General features: G+C 34.8%; 1 protein-coding gene across 2 annotated transcripts in view; it reads right to left on the bottom strand.

The window, feature by feature from the left end:
* Window positions 1–6406: 6406 nt before the first annotated feature.
* FSTL5 (follistatin like 5) overlaps window positions 6407–27650 on the bottom strand; it is a 268544-nt gene continuing 247300 nt past the window's right edge. For both annotated transcript variants that reach the window (XM_005415567.2, XM_031066443.1), the window contains one exon: window positions 6407–8835. In XM_005415567.2, coding sequence (XP_005415624.1) covers window positions 8133–8835 — 703 coding nt within the window. In that variant the 3' untranslated portion in view covers window positions 6407–8132. The remainder of the gene's footprint in view (window positions 8836–27650) is intronic.

Below are 27650 nucleotides of genomic sequence, written 5' to 3'. Positions count from 1 at the left end.
CTCTGTGAAATCCTGACTTTAGACACTAAAAAAATCTCTGACGAAAAAATATTTTTTTTTAATTTAAAAGAAACACTTCATACTTCTGGTCAGTGTGAAAAGGAATATTCCAAAATTATGCTCGTTCTATAAGCTAAGTGGTTCATATAATGGTTCAAATACAAATGTGAGGGTCACAATTTAAAACAAAGATTGCCTTGAACAACAAGAGGAGACGTTGGCAATACAACACTATCTGAAGAGTTGTTGAATTTCAACCTGTAGTTCACTTGTATAAACTAGTACTTAGAAAAATACTTAAGAATTACTGAAGCTTAGAATAAAAACAGGAGAAGAGTTTTCTATTTACCTGCTTTCTATTATATGCCTATGCGTCAGGGACAAAAAGGTTTTTGAAGAATAAAAGAATGATTTGGAAGTATATTGATATGAAAAAAATAGAGTGGGAATACAATGTCTTCGATTCCCCAAAAGTTTGTTATTCAAATGGAAGTGTATTTAGAGAAGCAATGAAAAATTTAATTATCTTATTTTTATATTACTAAATTATCATGTCTCTGTAAGGTGTGTAAATCATGATGAATCTCGAGGAATAAAAATCTACAGTCTGTAATTGAATCTCTAAATAAAATAGATCTAGTAGGTCCATTTTATATTGAATTACAGTCTGTAATTGAATCTCTAAATAAAATAGATCTAGCAGATGTTAAAAATAAGTTTTCTAGTAAAAATAATAATAAAAAGCAATAGCAGTATAATAGCATTAATGAAAGCCTTAAAGAAAAATCACGTTTGTTGAACTCAGAATATTTAGTCCTTGGCATATTTAAAATGTTTAGAAAACCAGAAGAATACTCTGGGGAACACCAGGTAGTGTGTTGGACATTCTCATGTATGTGTGATGGTCAAGCAAGTCCTTCATTTTTTAAGATAAAGCTCATCAGATGTTTAGGTCTTCTTGAAGAAGGCTTCATTTATGTACAAATATTTCTGGTTTTTTCTCCATTATGCCAAGTAGTTAACTAGCAGTTTGTCCCCTCTTAGGAGGCCTCTAGTTTTAGAACAGCATAGCTTTACTGTGTCTCATGCACACTTATTTACACAAGTAAACAAAATGAGGGCAAGCACGAAAAATGGGAACACACAATTATTTCTGCTATCAGCACAAGGGAAGGTGGCACAAGTAGCAAGATTTCTGTTACAGAACAACAGGTTATGTATTCCAAAATTAGTATTAAAAATTATGATGAAAAATAAAATATTTTAACTTCTCTGGCCTTAGCCCAAAACAGTAGTGCCATGGCATTGACTGGAATTCCTCTAGACCCCAAGAGCTGTGTGCCAAGTTTAGTTTGAAATGCGGAACCAAGGCTTGTATTCATCACGTTCTGAGCTCAAAACCACTGAAGATTCCTGTACTAAACTGAAGATAATGTTCCACCTGCCTGGAAAAATTAGGCAAACAGCTGTCTTCAGTGAAGTAAATGAAAGGTGTTCTATTTGGTTTTTAAAAACAGTCAGAAGGAGGAAAATCTCTCTTCATCACAAGACTGGGATCATCCAAGGTAAACAGAGTTTAGCAAAACAGGTAAAGTAAAAGAAATATTTTGTGGAAATGTAATATGTTTTAAGATGAAAATGATTAATTATTTTAGCCAAAATTTATGTGAGCATCAAATACATCTCCAAAGGTCATGCTGATCTTGTGGGAAAGAGGCTCACTCCCACAGCTAAATCTTGCATTTAAGCTTACAAGGTAAAAGAGGACAACAGATCAATGCCAGCAGGACCAGGAAAATGATTGTTTCTCTATTTGGCACTGGTGAGGCCTCACATTGAATACTGCTTCCAGTCCTTGGCCCATCACTTCAAGGAAGACTTTGATGTGCTGGAACATGTCAAGCACTGGAGCTAATGGAGGGTCTTAGAGACTAAGTCCTACAAGGAGCATTTGAGGGAGCTGGGGTTGTTAAATCTGGAAAAAGAGGAGGCTCGGGGGTAACCTCATGACACTCTACATCTGCCTGAAAGGAGGATGTAGCCAGGTGGGGGTCAGCCTCTTTTCCCAGACAACCAGTGACAGGACAAGAGGAAACAGCCTCAACCTGCACCAGGGTGTTCAGGTTGGACATTCGGAAGGATTTCTTCACTGAAAGTAGTTAAACATTGGAATGGGCTGCTCAAGGAAGAGAGCAGTGTTCAAGGAACAACTGAACGTGGCACTCAGCGCTATGGTCTTGTTGACAAGGTGATGTTCATCAAAATCTGGACTCGATCTTGAAGGTCTTTTCCAACCTTACTGATTCTATGATTCTATAGTTCTAAGTTAACACAAATACCATCCCAGATGTCTATCTAACTGGAAATTCAAAGGACCCAGGAGCCACTGAATGGTGGAGGAGAGGATATGGAGGTCCAGCCTGAACAGCATTAAATTATGTCATTTTGCTCTCAAAATATAGAGAGAAAGTTTACTTGGAAACAGCATACAAGTACACTTTACAAGTGTATCCCCTTACTTAATCTTTACAGTCAACATAGAGAAAATTGATATTTATTTACAATTTTAATTAGAATACTTAAAAACTAATTTTCCATAACTTGGAGACTTAGCTCCTCTTCCCTTCTCATTTATGCAATAATTTTTCCTTACGCTGTTACTTCTACTTCTTTGCAGTATTGGCTGCAGCATTAGCAATTATTTAGCACAGGTCTACTGAGATGAGGGTCAGAGGGGAGAAGGGAATCTTCTTGTGGAAAATTCCAGGAAGTTACTGGGGTATGGTGAATTGTGATTTGCTTTTTTCTTGAATCTTATAGAAGGGCTGTACTGAAAAAAATTACCAGGCAAGTACATTTTTTTTGGTCATAATTTTAATGACAATTAAAAGGAAAGCATATACCTAAGTTTTCATTGCTAGAGAAAAAATATAAAAAGAAGCATTGCAAAATGAGAGAAGTATTATCTATCTGTGTGTAAAGGACACGTACCTTGAGAAGATTAAAAATTAGAACATTGCCATCATGACTAATAACAGGAAACTATTTTTTCATCTATTAGATTAAAATAAGAACAAGTTTAATATTCATAAGCTAGAAGAAGCAATCTTTCATGCATTAGTTCTAAATAGAAAAAAGCAATTTCAGTATCTTTCAGTCTTTTATCAGTAACTGAATTTGTCATACTTTGTGAAAGATAGCTCACTGAAGACAGTTTTAAATAATTTTTAAAGTAGTGGCACACCAGCAGGGCATTTAACCCATTAAGAGGTGAGACAGGATAGATTCAAGTGAAATAGTATTTTTAACTCCTGTGTATGAATTTTTATCAGTAGCTTGAATAGATTTTTGATACATAGTCTTGTTAGGACTTTCTCTGAAAATTTCTTATTATTTAAACAAAAAAAAACACCTCTGTCCCACTCCCCCCCAAAAAAACCCATCAACACCCTTCAAATCCAAACAAAAACACCCCAACATAAAACCTCTTGAACAATCTGGAAGTTGAATTACCTGTGCTAAGGAATTTAAAGGTATGTTAAATGATGATCTCTTAACTCTTAGGTTACAAACCTGTCAGAATCTCTTCCTTCCTTAATATAACAAGGAAACAGTTCACCACACTGCTTTTGCTGCCATTACTGTGGCCTGCATAATGCCATACTCACTGACTATAAAATGAAATGCTCCTAACATCAGCATAAGTAAGATTTCACCCATTTCTTCCAAATTTAATTATTGTGATACCACGAAGCACTGTAGAGTGCTGATTTTTATTTTTTTTTAATTCCAGTATTACATAAAATGGACTGATAGCATGTGGAGGTAGGAGTTGGACACCCTCTGACTAGGTTCTTTAAGAGGTTCCACATTAGGAGGATTTAAGTTTAATACCAAATTTACTTTATAAAATTGTTGTTTCATGACATTTTGATTTCCTAGAGTATTACAGCAGCACACTGAAATCACACCAGAAGCACAATGTAGCTATTGCAATAGGCAACTGCATCACCATGCAAACATGGTTCCCATTACCAGTCCCTGTATTCTCATCACCGTGGTGCTGGGTGTGTCAAGCCACCACAAAGGAGTACAAGGGATGAACCAGGTCAAGCCCATTACTCTCTTCAAAGTGCATTTTAGTAGCTGGGCAGTTTTCAAACTCAACCTTAGGTTGAGCCACACACACACTTTCTGCCCCCATGCTGCTCTGGCTAGCTCAGAACAGTAGTCTCCCACTAATTATCTCAGCAAAAGCTGTTTATACAACCTGATGACTCATGGTACAGTTGTGTATCTAAGCCAAAGTTTACTTTTCAGTCCTCCTAAAAAATGCATCTTTCTTTACAATAATTGGTCATTCTTGACATTCTTCCCTGTGCTCATTATTTTTGCCCTTCTCCTCCAAGCCTTCCTCCATTGTGGGGAGATTGGTCACAGTGAATCTGTGTCAGTGTGGTGCAAGTGCAAAGGTTCTCAACTGCTGGGCTCCATCTCACATCTCTCTAATTAGTGTATGTATGTACTGAATGACTTTCCTCTCTCTCACCTCATATGCTCTATCTTGTCGCTTTCTGAACTTGGCTGAAATTTGGATTTTTAGACACAAAGTTGTACTATGTTTTTTCTCATTTAACAACAATATTCACAAAAACATTAATTCATACTTATGGGTCATTACAGCTAAATAATGCTTAAATATGCATTTTTAAAAATCCTTACGTGTTCTACATTTTAGTTGCTACCTCAAAACAAAGTTTTCAGTAGGTTTCTTTAGGAACTGCTTAAGATGAAGACCAAAATGCAAAGGACAAACTGATGAAAGGTGAACAGGACTTTGCCTGTGTTATAGTGATTCTTTTGATGTCACAACCTCAGTTATGACATGAGCTCTCCTATCTCAGATTGATTAGTAATTTAACAGATAATTTTATTCCACTAATGAACCACAGTATAAATCCCTAGAAAAGATTTACTAGAAAATCTTGACTAAGGATACACTTAAGTGGTTGTGTTTACATTTGGAAACTCAGATCTTATCTACAATGGTTTTCTCAAGTCCTCCTTCCCTCTGCCATAGCTATTTTTCAGATACATCAAAAGGAGCACTTACCTCTGCATATTTCATCCTTTGCAAGTTCTACAATCAGCTTAGGATTTCCTGGAATCCAAGAAGCATGTTCCAGATTTTAAATGAGAATATTCTTGATTTAAAGTGAGATGTTCCGAGCTAAAGATTTCAAGTGACAAAAGATACTGTTTTTTGAGTTTTGCTTTAGCCCAACCATAACACTTGCAGGTTTTATGTTAAACTCAATCAGAAACTTACACAACTAAAACAAATGAAGTCTCCATCCCCAAGTTGTAATGATAGAATCACAGGACAACTGAGGTTTGAAGGGTGCTTGGCAGGTCTCTAGTCCAACTCTGCTAGTCACAGCCAGTTCACTAAAGGTCAGACGGGCATAATCCAGACAGGTGCTAATAACCTCCTAGGATGGAGACTGCATAGTCTCTTTAAGCAACCTGCTCCCATGCTTGAGTGTCATCACAGCTTTTCCTAATATCCAGCCTGAAACTCCTGATTTAATTTATGCTGCTGTCTTGCACAGCTGTGAAGAATCTAACACTGTCTCTTTTATAACCTCTCACGGGTACTGGCAGGCTGCTGTTAGGCCTCCCTGGAGATGTTGCCTCTCTGGGTTGAAAAAGCCTCCTTACATCAGCTTTCCTCACAGAGCTGCTAGGAAAAATGGAAACAGGTTCCAGCTCTTCCCCTCATTCAGATTAAAGCTTTCAGTCAGGCCCCCTGTATTTCACAAAGCTCAACTTCAACTATAAGAGCTGTGAAAGCAACCATGGTGATCCAATATTTGTTTAACTTCACTGAAAAAGAACGGTGAGAAGTTGTGGCCATTGTTTACACACACAGTCTGGACAATATTGTCAAAGAAGAAGTAGAATTATTGAAGGCAAATAATAATAATAATAATCATGTCACTCAACCTACTGGTCATGTCTCACTTGATGCAGATCAGGATGGAGTTGGATTTTTGGGTTGCAAACACACACTGCTGAGTCATATTGGGCTTTTCATCCAAAAACACTCCCAAGCCTTTCTCCTGAAGTCTTGCCTCAACCCATTACCCACTCAGCCTGTACTTGTGCTTTAGATGTGCTAATAATGAGATCGTGGTATAAGATGAGCTTTCCTTTGTAGCAGCCAAAGGAAACATCTCCATTTACTTAAGCTTTTCTAAATAATTTTCTTTCCACACAACATATTTTGCATATATATATAAATACATCTATTTTCATACATCTATTTAAAATAATAGGTGCCTTTGAATAGTTAGTTTTACTTGCCAGCTCAGTGGTTGATTGGATGATTCACCAAAGTCAGGACTGTTTAAAATTTATGGGATTTATTCTCCTTTTGTCAAGCATTTTCTACATACAGAACATTCACGTGGTATAAATTACAGAACAAAAACTGCATGAGACAGACTACTGCAATTGAGTAACAGTTTACATGATTATTGTTTGTTCACAATGGAGAGGAGTTCTTAAAAAGGAAAATAGATTCAGTAGCTAGAAATGTAAGCAAATTTTTATCTCAGTTAAAGCTACTTACCAGGAGGTTTGCTCAAGCTAAAGAGAGATCTACTGTACAACACAGGGCAGAATGCTCAATGCACACAAGACTACAATGCTAGAAAAGTCCAGATTTCAAAGCACTTTTACACAATCTAAATTGCAGTAAAACTTTGTTTAAAAAAAGATATTTTTTTCTGATTGCCTTCAGTAAATGGAGGTCATTTTAAGAGCTTATAAGCATTCTTTAGCAAAAAACATAATAAAAATAAAAATACTCTCAAACTTCTAAGTCATTGCTCTGAGTCTGGATAGATGTTCACTGCTGGCTTTCTATTGACTTCTTATTCTACTTCTGGGAATCTTATTTTTCCCATTTATATGTTTAACCAGTGTTATATTAGAATACTAAGTAAACAAACTATAAAAAATACAAAGTTTTTGTTGTTTGTTTTTCATTTTTGTCTTTTTTTTGCACTAATCCAGTTGGATGCAAGAACTAGAAAATCTGTTGAGCTAACCAAATGGTTTAACAAATAGGAATCAATGGTACAATGAATAAGCAAAAATGTTATCTACTGGTCGTAGACTTCAGTTCTTTGAATTCTCATTTTCTTAAAATGCATTTTCTTTATGTTTAATTAACAGTTTCCTCAACGATATAAGTGAAGCTTTGTGATGGAAGGTTTTAGTAATGTGGTATATTCTGAAAGGATGCGCAATATTTCTCTTCAGTAGGCTTGAAACTCCTTGCTGACGACACCCTGTGATAGCTGAAAAACCTAGCATCTATTTTTCTTCTAAAAAAAGGTAAAGCTTCTGCAAGCAGCTTTCTCAACTAAGACACCATAAAATAAAACTCCAAAATGCAGTGATCAGAAAACACTGCAAATACAATTTTTCTTTTCTTTTTTTTTTTTCCTGCCCATGTATGTTGCATAACTTGTCACCTGGAATTTGATAGCAGAACTTTCTTTCCAATGACAAGCAATCCTGTAGCCACAGGAAATAAATGTTATAATTTCTATGTTTGTCTTTCTTGTGAGACCTTCGCTTCAAGGCACAAAAAGATTTAAGAGTGGACTGGACAGGACATAACATTTCAGCTTAAGGAGTCAAAGGTTGTTGTACAACAGCTTTTGTTTTGTGTCTGAAGCCAAAAAACCCACAATTTGAATAATATTTAAGTCTTCCATTTACAAATGCAAAGCATCATATTAAATTTCCTGAAGCATTTTTAGTTGTTTTTTTTTCTTCTTTTTTTACACTAATTTATTATACTTACCATCAATCTCAATATTCACTTATTTCAAAAAACACAATCTCAGCTGATAATCAATAAGGAGTACCATTATCATATAGGGATCATTTCAGCCACTTTATGTGGAAGCTGACTCAATTGTGTATATGTCAAAGAAGTAACAGGTACAGAAGGGCCTAACAATTTAAAACTAAAATTGTGTAAATTTGAAGAATGGTGTAATTTAAGTGCAATGTACTGTAAAACTATTAACTCAGTAAATATCTAACACAGATGCTTATGCTTCTCCAACCCAAACTACTGTGTTGCCTCTCTCAACTTCGGTGATTTCACAATTTAACTTATTGAGCCGTCCATCCAGGATAAACAGAGATTCCTTGGAAGGGGTCATGAGATACTGACCAAAAAGGCCACTGTCTTTTATGAGACGGTTCTTACTGTTCCAAGGCCATTCGCCTGCCTTCATGGGTTCCTTCAGACTCTTCACCATCTTCACCTTGCCAGAAGAGAGCTCCATGAAGAGAACATCAGTTTGTGTGCTGGAGCTGCAGTAGACATTGTATTGATGAGCTTCAGTGAAGGATGGCTGAAAAGCTACATCAGATATGTGCAAATTGGTGTGAATGTCAAATGCATCCTGTATTTCTCCTCTCACTGTTATGGACTGGATCCTCAGGAGGCCTTTAGCATCATCAATGCTGAGAAGGTAGTGTCCATCTGGAGAGACGTGCGGCGTGCCCATCACATCGCCGTTGTATCCGATCACAGAATCGGTAACGCTGTCCACGATGAGCTGCGGCAGGACAGCCCCAGTGGTGTCAGGCTTGCAGCAGATAAAAAGATATCCTCCAAGATGTGTATAAGCCAGTGACTCAGGGATGCAATTATAATCCTTTAAACTAACTGTCTTGACGTACGACATTGTTTCTAGATCAATTTTCTGGAGCATGGGCTCGTCCTTATGAAGAATATATCCAAACCTGAAAGGAAAAGCACAAAACCAAAGTCAGAGCTACTGAGTGGGGAAAGATACCATGAGAAAAGGAGATAATATGTGCAGCAGCGTATTGCTATACATCTCAGCTTCAGATGTTTCAGATATTAAGCAGTTTATAATACTTTATTTTTAGTGTTGTAATTTAGAATGTATAAAAAAGAAGGCCTAAAACACATTTATTTGATAAATGGGAAAGTTCTTTTTTCCTACTGACACAAGGGAAAAAGCAAACCATTACTTTCTATATCTATTCATGTCTAACTTTTACAAAAGCCAGGAAGAAGAAAAAGATTAAATATCAATAGATACCACATCCCACATATTTGAATTCAGTTCATAGAGCTCTTCGACTTACTTGGGAACACCAGCTTAACCCAGCGCTCATTGTTATTCAGATCATTATCTGAATCTTCCTTATTTTAATTCAATAGAAATGAATATCATAAAAGGGTTTAGGTTTATGCCTCCTAATTACCCAAACACCATATTTCTTACAATTTCAATGATCCTTTATGCTCTTCCATACATCAAGAAACTTTCACTGAACATGAATAATATGGTTACATTTTAAAATCCTAGAGCTGATTGATTGTAACCTTTTAATATAAACTATATCGCTATTCTTTAATGGTAACATATATGTTCTGACTGCACAATCAATTGTCTAGATATATATGCAAAAAAGATACTTCTAAATATTATGGAGTCATCTGAAAGTATATTAGCTTTACTTATCTAAGTAGCTTACACAGCACTTTCCCCAAACAGCTGTTTTCTTTTGGCACATTTCTTGGCACTTTCCTCTGAATCTTTGATCCTAAATATGAGGCTGCATGATGATAAATCTAATCTAAAAATACCTTTCACATCCTTTTGATATAAAGCCATATGACAGCCAGAATGTTCCAACAATTGAGCTGACAATAACACAAAAATTTCACACTATACTTGTAATCCCAGCGTACTTACTAATCAGTGAACTGCCAAAGAAACAGGCAAAAAATGTTTCAGGACATTGTTCAGGCAGTTCCTCAGCATAAGGTAGGGTGAATTACATTTGCACTTTCTACTGAACTGATGTAAGAACACTTTTAATTTTAGCTCCACCTTCCAAAATCCTTGCATACTGCTTCAGTATCATAAAAGCACAGAACTAAAGAACTATTTCAATTGCTAGGGACCTTAGGATTTCATGTAGTACAAATCCTGCCCAAAAGGCTCAGTGTGAATCACACTGTCCGCAATTACAATTTGATCTGATTATAAGATCAATTTTGTCTTTAATTATTCAGCCACTTATAAATACATGAATTCAATCATCTTGGTTAGGAACGTGTGAGTGAGCTTTTTTGGAAGTTATGTCCAGATAATTTACTTAAGATAATGTTATTTTTCTAGTCATGATGTCTGCTGTTTTGTCATAGAAAAAGATTAGGATCATCAGGCAGAATTTGATTTTTAGATTTTTTGGCCACATAATATCTGTTTCTTAATCTTTTTGGGTGGCCCTTAACTCATTGACTCCTGGTTTCGTTATCAATTAGTAAGTATTTTTCAGCTATAAGAAACAGACCTATGCTGTATTATGTACAAAATTATCCTGTAATAGAAAAGATTAAACAACACTGACATTTCACATCTCCAAGTTTAATAACCAGTGTTAGACACATGAGCAGTGCTTACAAAAGGACAATAGAATTGGCTTATTGATTGTGTTTTTACATAACAATGTAAAGGAACAATCAGTGAACTATCCAGGAACTTCAATATTCACCAGAAGATAAAGGGAAAATACCTAATTTTAAGGTCAATGTGATGACATTATGACTGAATAACTTATTTTTAAGCTATTATAATATTATTTAATCTATTGTAATAAGAGAACACAGTGCAGAGAGTTTTTGCTTTAACTACTTTTGATCTCAATTTCAGTTGCAAACACAGAGTACATTTTTTTTGAGACTGGCAAGCTGACCTTGGGTTTGAAAACATTATTTTTCTCTTTCAGCATACCAATATATAGTCATGGGAAAAATCAGGAAATCTTTTTTAAAAGTGAAAGAAAAAGCTCTCACTGAGTTGTTTTTAGCTTACATAGGTACTAAGCCACAGACATATATCCAAGTGAAATTTTCCAATATACATGAACATACACCAAATCCATACTGTGATTTTGAAAATACAGCAGTCATCATCTACATGATTAAATCTATAAATGCTTTTTAATATTTGGCCTGTTGTTTTCAGAAACTGTATTAAAAATAGTAATAAATTCTCTTCTGTAAAAAAAATCAGTCATTCAACATTTTAATATATTTGATACATTTTATTCTATATATGTGTCCATCATATATCATGGCATCTTTACTTAATTCAGGAAAAAGACTTAAAATTTGACTGTATGATTTAAGTTGCACTTTAGTTTCTATCCTGCATGAGAGAAAACACAGGTAATCTTTTTTTAAAAAAATGTAATCCTTTTTTAAAAACCCAAATGAATTCTTAACCATTTTCCACCACAAAACAAATTTAAAAATCTAAATAGATATATTTTAAATTGGTCAAAAACTAAAAAATTTTTTTTTTCATTTATCATACATCAAGCAAGAAGAAGAAATTTTTGTGCAGCTTGAAAATTCATTTTTTTCTAAAGATTATTCCAGGTCATAAAAATTACCTTCTTCTAAAGTAAAATACAAATGCAGAACAAGATTATCATCAATTATCTAAATCAGCAAATCATACTTGCTGATTTAAATTGTGATTAAAATGAAGTATTGAAATCAATTTGATTCAAAGAAATCTGCCTTGCTTATGATTATTTGATTAAGCAATGCTAATTATGAATTCATGCAATATTTTTTTGCATCCAAACGTTATTGATTTCAAGAGGAATATATAAGTTACTAATCTTGGTTTCTCAAATATTATTCCCAGAATGTATGTTTTTGAACCACAGGTACACTTAACCCATATTTACTTTGGTTACATGTCTCCCTGTTTTTTTAAGTTTTTCTAAGCCTTCTGATGTTTACGTTCTTGTAACAAACTTTCTCAAGCACTTTAAGTAAATAACTTATTGTTTTGCATTCTTTTATGAAGGAAGAGAAATTTGATAGACTATTGGTTTGTCCAGTGTCATTGGAGGGGGGGTACTGTCATCCTCTAATCCACTGTCACTTTTGGAAGTCTGTAAATGTTAGAGTCAGAAATTAAACTTCCCTCTTTTTACTTTAGAGAGCTGCGTGTCTGCGTCGTTTTATTTCGTGTCCTATAGCGACAGGTTACATAAACTGTTTGATTACCAAATGTGAATGTGTTGTCTAAGGTTTAGGAAAAAAAGGTCTTGTCTACCTTCCCTAGGGGTAGCATCAACTGCACATGTGGAAAGACTCACGTTTGGCATCTAGCCTTGCCCACAGAGGATGCTGCCATTGGCTGTGACTCTACAGCTTCTCATTACCAGGTGGTACCTCCTCTCACACGAATCCCCTGAACTCAAAAGGTTTGCATAAGCATTACCCAAAGCATGTAATCAGGATAAATTTAGCTACTGTGGAATAACTAAGAACCTTTAAATGTTTTTTAACATTTAAAGAACGTTTAAATGTTTTTAAATGTTGACTAACCTGGTTAGTGTGAATGAAATATCCTAGGAGCCACAGAAGAACGTTGATGTAAACCTTCCCACTAGCACAGACAGATTTAATAAAAATTATACTTGTCCACAGCAAGGGTCTCCAGATCTCCAGTCAGCAAAACATTTTAAAACAAACCAGCTGATAACATAAGGGTACTAGTTTCTTTTATAGGTTTATCTATCTCTTCTTAATATTTAGTTCACAGTTCAAAAAGCCACAAGTAAAATGTTTACAGTATTGTGGACAGACTGTTTCTGGGATGTATATAGTGGCTTCAGCTTTAGTAATTGAGTTTAACTGAAAACTATAGAAACTGGCTTCAACATTTTACCCACTTTATCTGATGTTGTATTTTTATTGCACTTGAGAAATTTATTGTCCCTTGCTTTGGAGCTATTAAGGAACTTGATTTCATATGCTACAGCAGCTAACCATATGTATTCTGATAATCAGTTATACCTGAATGCCTGTTTACAATGTATCTTACTTATAAAGTGTGCAAAGAGCAGTTTAATGCATTTTTTCAGTGATTATTTATTTTCAACTCACAATTATTTACAGCTATCCATGCTATTCATTGCATTCTATTTACTTCTGAATTGGAAACAAAGGTTTGGGAGATAGGCTCTCTTTCCTTCCTTAGAGAACTGTCTTGTCTAGCGCTGATAAAATATAACTCCATTTTCTTGTAACATTAACATGCAAAAGACTTTTTGCTTTATAATGTTTTCTAGTTCCGACTTTAAAAAGTCACTGCTTTGGACACAGATGTAAAATTAGCCCACAGTGTAATGTTTCCGGAGCTGCATACACTGAGAGATCAGTTATGTGAGCAGAATAATGTATAGAACATACATAGCAGTGTATAGTTACTGATTTCAAAGCACTGTACAGATAATACAGAGGGTAAAGAAAGCTGAATGACTGGCCCAAGGCTATATAATAATCCATTGGCATAGTCCAGGTGAAATACAGATTATCTAAGGCCCAGCATGGTTTCTAACCTATCATGCTACAGATTGTCATTGCAACAGAGGTAGTAAAGAGACAGATATGAGAAGAAAACATATAAAACCACATAATTTTGAATAAGAGTATATAAAATCACTCCATCAAAATAATGTTTTTGATTACTAAAAATAGACAGAACTTCGGACCTGGCTGGGAGAGAAGTTGGTAAAATTTCATGAAAGATCTACCCTTCCCAAAACCGGGAGTATAGCTGCCAAAAGCAATTTATTACAACTAACAGGATTTTATCAATACTACTGTTTAAACAATTCTTTCTTGGCTGTCATACTGCCTGCAACATTTCATTGCTCCAATTAAAATTCAGTAAAGTTGGTCAGGGATGCAAATACCCTAACAGACCAACAATACAAATAAAAAGAAGGGGGGGGGGAATAATTTAAAGCTGCTAGTCTTCTTGGGTGTAAAAGGATTTTGCAAGCTGTGTGTTTCATATTTTTGTCTGCCTGTCTCAGTGAGAGCTGTGTGGCTGGAGTTTTGAGAAGCTGAACAAATTGAGAGAGGTCTGTTCCTGTGCCTGTGAGGTTTGTGAGGCTGATTCTCAGTTGTTGAGAACTACTAGGCAGAGACATAAGGATGGAAAAAGTAATGAAGTTCTGGAGGGAAGGTACAGAAGGGAAAAGGGGAGTGAAGAAAACTGATAAGAAAAGCTAAGAATTTCATGTCTCATATAGTTTTAAAAAATACAAACACATCAGAAAGAAACAAAGAAGGATAAAAAATATACCTTTGTTACCTAAGACGAGAAAGTACTTCCAAAGCCACTGGTAACTGAGGAAGGTGATAAACAGGTTTTTTTATAGGGACATATATCTGTCAGGTTAGATAATTTGTTCCTAATAATTTTGAAAGAGTTGACTAGCTCTTAGCATTTTAATAAATCTCAGAATAACAGGAAAATTTGGAAAGTCTGAAAAAAAAAGATTGTTGAAATATTCATAAGATGAAGTCAGGTATCCCAGCTAGACTGAACAGCTTGATGCATATCCAAGGGAAATAATAAAATAGATGATATGAGAATGAGTTACATAAAATCATGAATATAACACAGTCAACATGGTACATGAAAAAATTAACTTTGTCAGACAAACCTAATTTAATTTTTTTATTAGAAAACTTTCTGAAGGTAACCGAATATCAGGAGGGCATAGCTTTCTTGGAATAAAAACTCCTACCTGAAAGAAAAAGAATTTATCTGTAATAAAATGTAGTTGTCAACGCAGAATCATCATTTTACAGGAAACTTCTTGGTACAAAAGCTGATACTTCATAAAATTTTCACAGATATATTTGGGTGTAAATGTCTATGAATGTCCATGACACTAAGGTTGTAGATAATGACAGCAAAATCATTATAGTCAGTTGCTCATTCAAGCAAAATGTGTTCAAAGGTGGCCAAGTGTAAAGTTGAGCAGCTTCATGTGTGAATGAGGAATGCATGACATGAACACAGAACACTATTGTAAAAAGTAGCAGCTATAAAAGGATTTAATCATCATAATAGACATGCAGGTCAATATAAAATCTGAGTCTAATGAGTCAAAAATAAAACCAAGGCCCATAAACCTCTGTAATGTCCTTAAGGGTATACCAAAAAAGAGGTGAGTAAGAATAATACAACATACTCACTTCAACACAGCTGTATTCTACACTGGGGAGACTAAACTAAGAATGCTTTATGGTTTTTTCCCTCATTTCTGCCCTTCTAAAAAGGAATATTAAAAAAATTAAAGGCAAGGAAAAACCTGAAAATTATTTGAGGAATGGGGACAATGGTTTTATGCAAGAGTCGGAGTCCAATACAAAAATGGTTGCATCCTGAAACCAGTCAACTTTAAATTAGGAATAGGTAATTTTGCTTAACAATGGGGGCAACATACCATTGCAACTAACTACAATAGACATGATGATTTTTCTGTGGTGGGACTCTCTAGGTAAAGATTATACTACTATCTACTTGGATAAGTAGATGTAGCCTCAAAAAGATCAAATTCATCATCTGAATCACTGAATGACTATTTGAAATGTTTAAAACCTAAAGTACATGCAGAAGTCAGAAAAAATGTTCTCATGGCTTCTTCTAGCTGATGAATATATGAAACACCATTTTTTTGGCTTTGTTCATATAATCAAAATTGCATAGGTAGAGTAGATTTTAATCTTGTACTATTCATTCATTTGATGGTGAGATATTAACCATCATAAAAATCATAGAATCATCAAGGTTAGGAAAGACCTTTAAGATCACAGAATCCAACCAATCCCCCAGCACTACCACTGTAACCCCTAAACCACATCACCATATCACCCATACACATCTTGAATACCTCCAGGGGTGGTGGTTCCACCACCTCTTAGGGCAGCCTATTCCAATGCCTGAAAAGAAGCAACCAAGTGCTTCAAATCTCATTAAATGACTGTGATTGGACACAATCCCTTAGTTCACAGACACACACACACTAGTAGAATGCAGAGGAATCTGCCTTTCTGCAGACTTAAGATTGTGATGCCACTTTTCCATCCACTGTACAGAAAACAGCTGTTTTTTAAAACTTGTCTTTCACTGTTTCTGATCTTAATTGTGAAATTCACATGAGTTAGTAATAATATTACAATTACTGATCTTTAATACACACATATATTTTCAAAATGAGCATCATCCTTGACAACACATTGATCTCCAAATTCAGAAGGTTTATGAATTGCTTGTAATATTACAACTATAAAAGCTATATAATGGGGTGAAAGATGTTCTAAGGCTGAATGGTCATTCTTTTGAGGTTTATTGATCTAACTGTACAAGATCATGGTGAATAGGCTGGGGAAATGGTGTTAGACCATGGAGACGCGCTGTGTGTAAACAGTTACCTGTTTACACACAGCAATGATCAGTTGCAAACAAATTTCTGTCAACTCTCCATAACCTAATTGCTGCCTTCTAAGAAACAGATGAATCTGTCTTCCCTTCTCTACAGCATTATGAACTATCTCAGCATACCAGTGTCAGATTATTAACTCTGCTTCCATTGCCAGATTGGATCTCATCTTTCTCATGAAGGAGACAAGAACAACTATTTAAAAAAAAATAGTACTTACCAAATTTGTAAGAAAAAAGTATTGCAAGTCAATAAGATGATAGTTTTGGATTGCACAAGTAAATAGATTGGGAGATGCAAAAAAGCTGTATGTAATAAAACAGGGTAAGAAAATGTATTTATGACAATTTCAACCCTTATGTCTCTTCTAGCCAGTGAAATAATGCAATATATCACCACATAAAGGTGTTTCTCACAGTGCATACTGAAATCATGTGTAACTTAAACCTGCCAGGTATGAGAGCAAATCTTTAGATTTCTAATAATTTATTGTACAGTTAATACAAGTGGGAACTGCAGCCTGTGGACATATCACTCCAATTGGAGTAAATGCTAGAACTGTGAAATCTGTGACTGTTTCTTTCTTCCCTTACTCCATATGAATAAACAACAATGATTTTAATCCCAGAGTTTCAAGATTTTTGACCATATGTTGTGACAAAAGTTTAAATGAATTAGGGCTAATTATATTTAGCAATTCTATAGCAGGTTCTTGTAAGAGTAGTATACTGGATTTGGCTGAGATGGAGTTAATTTTTATTATACCAACCTGCATGGTGCTGTGTTTTAAATTTATGAACAAAAGTGTTGACAACTCACCAATATTTTAGTTATTGCTCAGCACTGCTGGCACAGCACCACGGCCTCCTCTGTTTCTTACTCTGCCTTTCCCATGGGTAGTCTGCAGGTTTGGATAAGGTTGGGAGGTGACCCAGCAGGCTACCCCAGGGATATTCCATAACATGTAACATTGTGTCCAACAATTAAACTTCTCCCAAAGCAGCTGCTGCTCCGGCTAAGTGGGAGCTCAGCTGCAGGCTGGGGACAGCTCTCCACAGGGAGTCATTAGTTTTCCATAATGAGTTTTACAGAACCCAGACAAAAGGAAACTGAGGTAACTCAAATTTACTTGTCCAAGTCAACTTCAAAGAGCTGGGAAGAGTATCCTAAAACGTGGTAATGTCAAAATGCAATTAAAAAAAAAAAAAGCAGATCATATGGATGATTTTTAAAAAATGAAAAACCATGCTCACACATTTAGCGCTACATAATTACAGTGACAAAGTTAATAACACTATAGATTATCAGTTCTGCTTTCATCTCACAAAATAAATTCAAGACCATATTTTTAAAGTATTTTTAAAGCATTTAAAAGGTATTTTGAACATGGGATTTTGCTCCACGTTTTATGAACCTATAAGCCTGTTTGTAACACACACAGAAAAAAGAGAACAGTAAACCCAGGAACTCCACCATTCTTTTCCCAAAGTAATTATCATAATTGCCACTATCTTATATTTCCTGAAAAACAACCTGAAGACTCTCATTGCCAAGCTGCCAAAATATCCCTATAGCAAATCAGATTATTGCTCTACCAAAATTAGTCCTCTCTCTTGCTCTCATCAGATTATCAAATGTCTCAGAGTGAGGGAAATCTTTTATCAAATCTTTCTTTAGAATAACGTGCTCACAAGAACTTGCTCATCACTGAGAAGTAACTTATTACATGAGGCACCAACAAAAATTCATCTATTAAAAGGTATCAATTTTAGAAACCTTACTAGGTATTATTATGACACATAAATATTGCCAGTTTTTTACAAGTATTTTCACATCCTTTCTCTTTTCATACCTAATTTTCAGGTTTTTATCTGCAAAATTCCCATCACCTTAAGTTGCATTGTTTGTAACAGGTATAAAAGGTAAAAAAACAGATTTTCCTTACATGCCATGCAGCTTTCACTTATGAGAAAATGTGAAAGTGCAGATTATCATTTCACAGGATTTATATAGCTGGCTCCCTTTCACTGCTCAAAATAAATTATTCTATCACTATCCTTTAAGGTGTGGGGTTTTCAAACTAGAAAAACAAACCTTTGTTAATGTAGAAAAATGGTTTATTATGGTTTAGAACAAGTAATGATGGTTTTACATAAAATTTCTCTCAACTTCTTCATCAAGTCTAATCAACCTAACTAGCATTGACTCTGGCAAAGCTCAAGAAGAGTATTTTGCTTTTCAGGAATGAACAAAACATCTTTTTCCTCTCAAATATCTCACTGTTCTTATATATCTGTTATGTCAATGTTCCTTATAGTTATACCAAAAATGCTTTGAATGGCATTAAACAATTTAAAATGTGTGCAGCTTCCTGCTCTGGATTTTGTGGGTTTGTTCCATAACAAGAAAGCAGATTTCAATAAACGAATTAGAAAACGTATTGTAGAAGTGTCATTGGTAGAATGTGCTATGTCTTGGTAGTGGTAAACAAACCTGCAAAAGAGAAATCTGGCTGAAGTCTTTAGTGACTCACCCAGTTCTGTGGGAGGTTTCCTGGTTACAGAATGTCACATTTATGTGCATAACTCTCCATCTTCATCACTGTAGTACCTAGGTTTTTTTTCCTATTTTCTATTACTGAGAAAAGGCTTAACAAGAAACTTATTCCACAAGATCACTACTTGTTGCCTGAACTTCAGCACCACCACATTTTAATATCTCTCTGCATATCTGAGAAGAGTTGACTTTGTTTATAAACCAAAATACATAGCCATTGCACAAGGAGGTTGTTTACTGTCAAGCCTTTTCTGAATTCATTTGATACAGTCACAGGGCAAACACTCATCCTGTGAGTTGGTGTATTTCACACTGTCAAGGATTCTGCTACCACTTTGTTTTGACTGTTAATAGGTGTGTAGCAAAAGCATCCTTAAGCATCTGTGAATTCCTCTTTGGACCCTTCTTCTGTCACCCAAATCCTATGGGACAAAGGGAAGGATAACAGGAGAAAACCTCCACACCAGTGCTGAAATTGCATGAAATATCACTCTCACAAACCTGTGGTTTACTTACTGCAGAGTTTTAATGGAGGTATGTATTATTTGATATAAAAAGAGCATGTTACAAAACATAAACATGCATATGTGCATATGACTGTATGTATATGTATATATATATTAATATATATATACAGGTATAATATCAACTTGCAGTTGAAGTATAGGAAGAAAACCACATACTAGGGCATCCCTTCTTCCAATGTTTTTTCTTCTAAGATAAGAAGTGGAAAAGTAAAAATAATTTTTGCCTCACATATTCTGGGCCTCTGTCCTAAGGTTGAAGCACTTTCACTGCTACTCTCTGCACAATCATGTATCTTCCAATTTTTCCTATAAAGACCCTACTGATGCTGATTGACATCAAGTGGCAGTATCCTTGAAAGCGATGACTTTTCCTCTTAAGGGATAAGAATACTCTCTCTCTTCGTAGGATTAAACATAAATGCTTTCATTTTCAGCTGATGAACTGGAGAGTTGAATGTGTACATATCAGTATCATATATCATTTAGGACAGCAGTGCTAGATCTCAAGCCACACAGAGTTGAGTTCTGGGTGGTTCTGATAAGGATTTCAAGTAATACACTTGGAAATTTAAAAAGAAAGTGCTGTTTAGATTAAGCACATGTGCAAAATGAGTGCTCTGCCACAATGACCAGTTTATTTTTAAGTACTGTATTTTTTATAATCTGTTCTTTTCATCAGTTTATTAAAAATTGATATATGAACCAGAAAATAATAAAAAACCCAAAAATGATATGTCTTAACTGTATCTCTTCCAGAGTACATAAACATATCAATTTGTTTATATTTATACCCTTATTGCTTTGAAATAAACAAGAAAAAACCAATTTCTTCAGTTCTAATCAAGCACAGCTGCTTCCCTCCTCTTCAATCATATCAATCATCAATAAGGATGATCAAGAATTGCCATTAAAAATGTACAGCATCACCACAACTCCTTAGTGCAAAAATAATTATCCACAGGTAGCATTCCTCTTCTGAGGACACCTACCTTTCTATGCACAACTATGCGTGTCTAAATATGAGCTGAAAATCTAAGCTGCTATTTTTTGCCAGCGGAAATCTAAACCACACAGTCAACAAAGTCCAAAGAATTTTTTAAAATAACCAGTACTAGAGGCCTGTAGGGGAGTGAGAAATACTGTTTATATACTGTGTGTTTAGACTAAATCTCCAGTAACCATTGCAGGAGACAGACAGCTTACACCCACAGATATACTGCATTTTCACATCTAAATCTAGGTGCCTACAATCTGAACCTCACACTCACCATAAGCATCTTCTCAGCATGAAAACATAATGTCCAAATATAGCCTCATAAAACTTTGCACATATTTGGGCAATTGAAGCTAAAATGACTGACATTACGTCACAATGTGACTAAGAGCTAGAATTACATTTGAAATGTGATTGTCTGTTTCTCCATGCCATTATAACAAGTTCAGGTGTCATACAGCAGTAGGGGCTATTAAAGGCTACCTTTGAGGTCACAAATTCAAACAACTGATTTGAGGAATACCTAGCATTGCTGAAAGTGCCTGCACAGAGTGGAGAATATTAGATAAGTCTCTATGTAAAACAGCCCTAGAAACAGAATCTTCAGGAATCTCTGAAGATGATTTTCACCTCTCTCAAAGTATAGGTTTAACAGAAACCCATCACTTTTCTTTCCACAAAAAGTATAATTTGCCAGCCATAACAATCAACTTCAGTACTCTTTCAAGGCTAGAGAGTCATCAAACATACAAAGAGAACCTCTTCAGTCTGCCTTTCATTTTTGTCTTAGGGTTTTGTGGAGATCTAAGAACTGTGTGCAAATCTTATGTATGAATTTTCCAAGAGGGACTTTGTTTATCACAATATCTCAGTGAACTGTTTTCTTGACACTACTGAAGTACTTGGAATACTCTGACAGAGCTAACATCACTGCAAAATATTGAGATGGAATCCACTTCAGACAACGAATTTACAAAAGATAACTAACATTTTTCAAGAAAACTAAATATAACAATGTGGCTAGTAATCATGCTATATGTACTGATTTTAAAAGTTCAGGAAATTTCCTGGTTTATAAAGAATGATTTTTAAAGTGTTTCTGTGGACAGGAAATATAAAAGCTGTGCAAGGGAACAGTACTATGCTACACAACTTTTCCCATCCTAAAGAATGGGTAACACAGGAAGAAATTAAAGCCCACTGAGGCACAATTACTTGCATTAACTATAGCAGAGTTAGGTCCAAACTGTCTTACCAATATTTATTTTCTTTATCCTAGCGTGAAATGCATACTGGGTTATTGTGCAAAACACCCCAAAGCAAAGGTCACAAGAGAAAAACAAAGCACGAAGAAGAACCCAATGCAGGACTTAAAGAAGTTCTGTACTAGAAAAGTGCCAAAGTCATGTGATTTCTGACACTGCTTCCTTAAATTTGCAAAGTGTCATTTTTTTTTTCCCCTCTTCCTTCAGGTAGAGCAACTTTGCCTCTTCCATGCACACACAGCCCAGCAAGATGCAAACGTGGAGCTGCCAACAGTTGGCAAATTGCCGACCTGAGTTCCTCTATGCTATTTCTTCTTTTAGACAAGCCAGATATATATTGCTTACCACTCCAGCTGCAGTCAGTATAAAAGAGGAAATATCTACACATTTTTAAAAAAGACAAAATAGAGAAAACCTTTGGGATTTTTTTCCTAAAATTGAGGATAAATTTAATTTTTCATTTCTTTTAAAGAATATATTAACATAAAATTTTAAGAAATGTAAGAATTTTAAGAATTCTTCCCTTCAGGCAGATGGACAGACTAGAAGATGAGGAGGAGGAGAGAAGGATAATATAAAAACTGATGTCCTCTATCCTTTCTGGTTTTGGCTCACCCCAAGAGACTGCCCTTATGAAGACTATGAACTTTTTTAAAATCTGAAATCAACCACTTCTCAAAATAGAAAGCAAATAGAAGAGAATTAAATAAGCTACATTCAAAATTATCCGTACAAAAAGCAAAGAGCAGTATTTTTGTTCAAAAGAGAAATTTTCTAATCCAAATAATTTAGTTCAAGGAAAAAAAAAACCCAAACTATTATCTACTTTATCCTGAGTGAATAAAAATTTTGTTTAAAGTCTCACAATAATCTGTGCTTAGAAATGGGGAAAAAACCCCAAAACCACAGAACATAAGGCTGTGGGGCCACTCTTATGGAAAATGAGCAATTTTAGAGTAAAACAAGATCATCACTATAACTTCTGTTATATAAAGAACAGAATTTGTTTGCAGGTCTAGTTTTCTAAAAATACTGACTCTTTCATTGTACTTCTGCTTGGGAAGAATTTCTGGGTTTTGAAAACACAAACACAACAAACAAATGTTTGTGTTCTTATAGATTTGCACATTAAAAATATCATCTGTAAGAAAAAAATATCTATTCAATAACAAGTAACCTTTGAAATTTACAGTGTATATGGGATGAAAGAGGAAAACTAATACATAGCCAGATATAACTTGGTTTCATTAAAATAATTATTATTATTATGTGGATTAAGCAATACCTTTTTATGATAAAAATAGATGGCAGCAGAGATCTAATCAATCAAAAACCATAAGTTTGCTTAATAATACTGATAAAAATAATATAGGTTTTCATAGATTAATTCAGAAAGGAACTTAATATTCAATTGTAAGTAGTATGAAATGAAAATTTTTAGATCTATGGGAGCAGACAGTCTTATTAATGAAAAAATTCCTGATTAGATCCTCAAGTGTATTGAAATATAATACAAAAGGTCATTGCAAGTGCTAGGGGCAAAAGGAAAAAAAACCCAAAAGTGACCTGCTGTCCCACACAAAGGGGATAACAAGTGTTGAATATCACCTGAGAGATCTGAAAGTGATCTTTATAGTAAGTATTCTGAGATTGCAGACACTGATATTCAAAGATCTGTTCTGAAGATTTTATTATTTTTTCATATTGCTTTTTATATACTTCATAGAAGTGAATATGGTGTCTCTAATTCCATTCTTAGTGAGGGAGCTCAGTGTGGAAAGGATTAAATTAGATGTCAAAGACTCCACAGTCTATCATGGTCAAACATACTAAAATGATAATTTTTTTCTCTCTTTCTTTTACTCTCTCAGCCCATGCTGACCATTATTTTGAAAAATAAGGATATCAAGGACTTCAAGACAGTCATGCAAGACAGATGGGAAGAAATATTTCATAAGGACTTGAAGAAATCCTGACAAGTGTTATGTTCTTACAATAAAGAGATCTCAAATTAAGCTTTGTGCTCTGAGATTGAATAGGAAAAAAATCCATTAGTAGACAATATGTAACAGAAATAGAAGATAATATTATAAAATAGATAATTTTATGCATTAGTAAGCTTTCAGATTCTGAGTTTATCCTACATCATATTTAATACAATGTGCTCTGAATTAAAAAATGAACACAACAAATTTAATGCTGCTGAGCTGAAGTAAATGACATTGTAAGTGCCATCAACAAAATCCTCCCTCTTATTGGGATACCTTTCGCTAGGGTGGAAAAACCAAAAGTGATACAATCTTTTAAGCATTTATTTGGGGAAAGTCTATGCAAGTTGTCTTCTGTAACTCTGCTGGAGAAATCAAGTGCTTGCAAGTGCTTCTTGTGGGAAGAGATGATTTCTTTTAAAACACTGCACAAAGCCCAGGACTTCTGACCTTTAGTGCACATTTGCACATGTTAGGGATAGACTCTGAATTTTTAGGGTACCAGTGATGCAGGCATCTATGAATTGTTTGAGGTCTCCCTGGGGGAGCACTTGCAAGATGTGTATTACAATAAGTTTTTAAATTATTGCAAATTCTTGTCCAACGATGACAAGAAATAGTCCAAGAAATTTTAGGACAAAGGGAAGTAACTTACTTTCTACATTTTTAGTACCCAGGAATATATGAAACTGTTCATGTTATATCATAAGGGAACCCACACAGCAAAAATCTATTTTTAGTGTTGGCAGCAAATGCATTTTTCTGTCTCATACTTTCTGGGGAAAGAGAGCTGGAAATTTAATAAAAAAACCCCAATCATTTTTAAAGCGATAAAAGTCAAAGAAATGGTTAGATATACAGACACAGCAAACAAAAGACATTCTAAAGATGCTACTAAACATCAGTACAAGGTAGGATAGGATTAAGACAATCCAGTACTTCAGAAAATGTGGTAACATCAAGGTGGGCAGATGCCATATGGACTGGTCAAATTTATGTATGTCAAAAGAAATAGTCAGCACCAGTACAGAAAGAATAGTGAGGTAGAGATAAGGACTACAAAGGTGGTAAATAACATACAGCAAAACAGTCCGAATAGATATTTTTCTTCATTTTAAACATGAAGTTCACATACTGTTATAGCTGGGGATATGTGAATATTCTCAAGAACAAATACTGAACTTTACAACAAATCCTTTCTCTCCTTTTAGTTTCTATTAGGGACCCAAATTAAGAAAATATTACATGCAACAACAACAAAAAACCCCAAAAGAACATCAAACAGAAACAAAACAAACAAAAGAAAAAACAACAACAAAAAAAGGCCATAATTTTTGTTTTAAAAAAACATGACAAAATATTATTTTTTTGCTCATAGAAGCATCAGAGATTACATTTGATTTAAAAACGTAAGATTATCATGCCAAAAATGATCAGGCACATCAGGGCAAATTTCTGTGTTCTAATTTATAGATTGTACGGGAGGTGGGAGCTGGTTCAAGTGGCTTTGTTAAGATGGAAGTTGGATGTTTTATTCACCATAAGATGTTACATGCTGACAGCTGAGGAGCCATGGAAGGAACATAAAAATAGTCTATTTGTGTAGATTTGGAAGTTTCCTTACAGTCTGATTCATATGATTTAAATCCATTGTAACATGACAAATAGGACAGCTTAAACACAATTAGCAAAAATCTATTCTAAATGTTAAAATATAGAACTGAACAAATGAAAATTTCTAATCACATTTTTACTAGGTCGTTGTCACAGATCTAGACTACAGCACAATTCTTGCTGCTATCAAGGAAACTCCATCCAAGCCAGACCCAGCAAAATTTTAGAAAATAATTGTGTTCTGGTTGTTAACAAACATTAAAAAAAAAAACCAAAAAAAAAAAAAACCCAAAAAAAAAAACACCAAAAAAATCCCACTTGATTGCATCACTTTAAGATTACCTCCAAGCTAATAAATGAGTCTTTGTAATTAGGGGCATTTTTTGTAAACCAACAAGTAATTAAGGCAGCACTAAGAGAACTTCTATCCACTGGGTACAACAAATTATGTGCCATAATTGCAAGGGATTAGTTTCTTCTCATAGTTGATTATGTTTTTAAATATTACATTGTTTCATGTTACATACTGGTACTGGTAGATGCTGAATTTTTAAAAGCAGGTAGGTTCTAGGAGACAGGTACAAAATTTATTTTTAGCAATGATTTGTCCACTTCATATATATTACTATATATATGTATCGCATATATTCCTTTATATTAGATGGAAGATGGTATTTTTTCCAAAGGTAAATATTCCTGTTATGACTTTTGCACATGCAAAAGAGAAGAAATCTTACTGTGTCAAAAAAAAAAAAAAAGTTACAATTTAGCAAAACTACCTTTTGCTGTATTACAGCTGACTAGACTTAGTTAATTCCAGGCACTTTCTGAGATAATGAGGAAGGTCAAGTAGAACAAAAGGATTTGTTGTTTGTTTGTTTGTTTTTGACTGATGTTGTTTTATAGTGCCACAAAGGCTGGCTGCAATCTCATGTTTCAGGTAACATTTGAAGGGAATTCTCATTTCTAAACAGTCACACTGAAGTGGAAATGGTTTTTTACATAATCTTTTTTTTTTTTTCTGTTGACAGCTGGAATTTGTTGTTCAAGAACTTTGTGAAGTTTTACTCAAGACACCTAAGAGGAAAAGATTTGGACCACAAGTTAAATAAATTGGTCAAGCAGTATTGAATTGTCAGCTGATGCGGGAAAAGGCCCACAGAATAACTGATTCCACAAACAAGATCATTTTCCAGATGGATTCCTTATACATATGTGTGTGCCTACGTGTACATACCTTTACTTTGCAGTGTTAGAAGCAGTCACACAGAATAAAAGTATTAAAATAGTTTTATATTGGCTACATTTAAAAGTGCAATTAATTATGTATTAAATTTCATAGCACTGAGATGAAAATGAACTTTAAAAATATTTTGAAAATATTTTTTTCCTGAATTCCAAAATCTCCTGGCCTCAAAAGCATTATGTACACCTCTGTACATCATTTCAGTGACAGCAAATCTTAACTGGACTTGTGGAATGATGGCAATTATCTATCTTCATCTCCATGATTTCTGTAGGTGTTTTTCCACAGACACAGTTGGGAATCTGTACTGCCTAGCACATTTCAAAGCCTGCAAACACTGGCCCTTGTCAGTTAGAGTATAGGAGTGGAGCTAAAAGAGGATGCAGATGTAAATTTGGGCACTTGGTATATCTTGTAATTACCTAAAGGACTGAGATTTTCTTAGTTTAGAGATAAGTAGTGACTACATTTACGAAATTTTTGGGTGGGAACATGTGAACAGAGAAGGACTGAAGTAGAGAATGTAAGCCTGATGTACTTAAGAGGACTTCACATTTCTAAAAAGTCACTTATTTTAATATTGTTGTTGTTGCCACTGGTGGTAGTTGGACAAAGTCAGTTTCAATGCTATAAAACTGTCTGAGCTGAATCTCTCAATCTTTCATTCTTTACATTCCCTCTGGAACAAAGATGCTCTAAAATCCACTATTTAAAGCCAAAAACAGATAGAGAAAAAGACTTTTTGCTGTCTCGTCTCTATCTTTCCCAAAAAACCCTATTTTTCAAAAGCAACATATTTATGGGCCAGAAGGGTCCTTCTATTGGGGGGGCAAATATGAGGAGGAGAAAAAATACCACAAGGTTTCCATTTAGCATGAATCTCTCGCTAAGACACTGAGTAGGAGGCTGCAGAGTGAACCCCTATCCCTCCTTTGTGTGCTGTGCCACCATTCACTGCCAGATTCCACAATCCATATCAGAAATTGCAGAATATTTTCTAGATCTTCTTTTCTTGCCCTGGTACTACTGAGCTGTCTCAGTTTCCTCAAGCTTTCAAGCTCT

This window comes from Geospiza fortis, unplaced genomic scaffold (genome assembly GCF_000277835.1).
Source record: "Geospiza fortis unplaced genomic scaffold, GeoFor_1.0 scaffold40, whole genome shotgun sequence".
Lineage (NCBI taxonomy): Eukaryota > Metazoa > Chordata > Aves > Passeriformes > Thraupidae > Geospiza > Geospiza fortis.
This window is presented reverse-complemented; position numbering and strand designations above follow the sequence as displayed.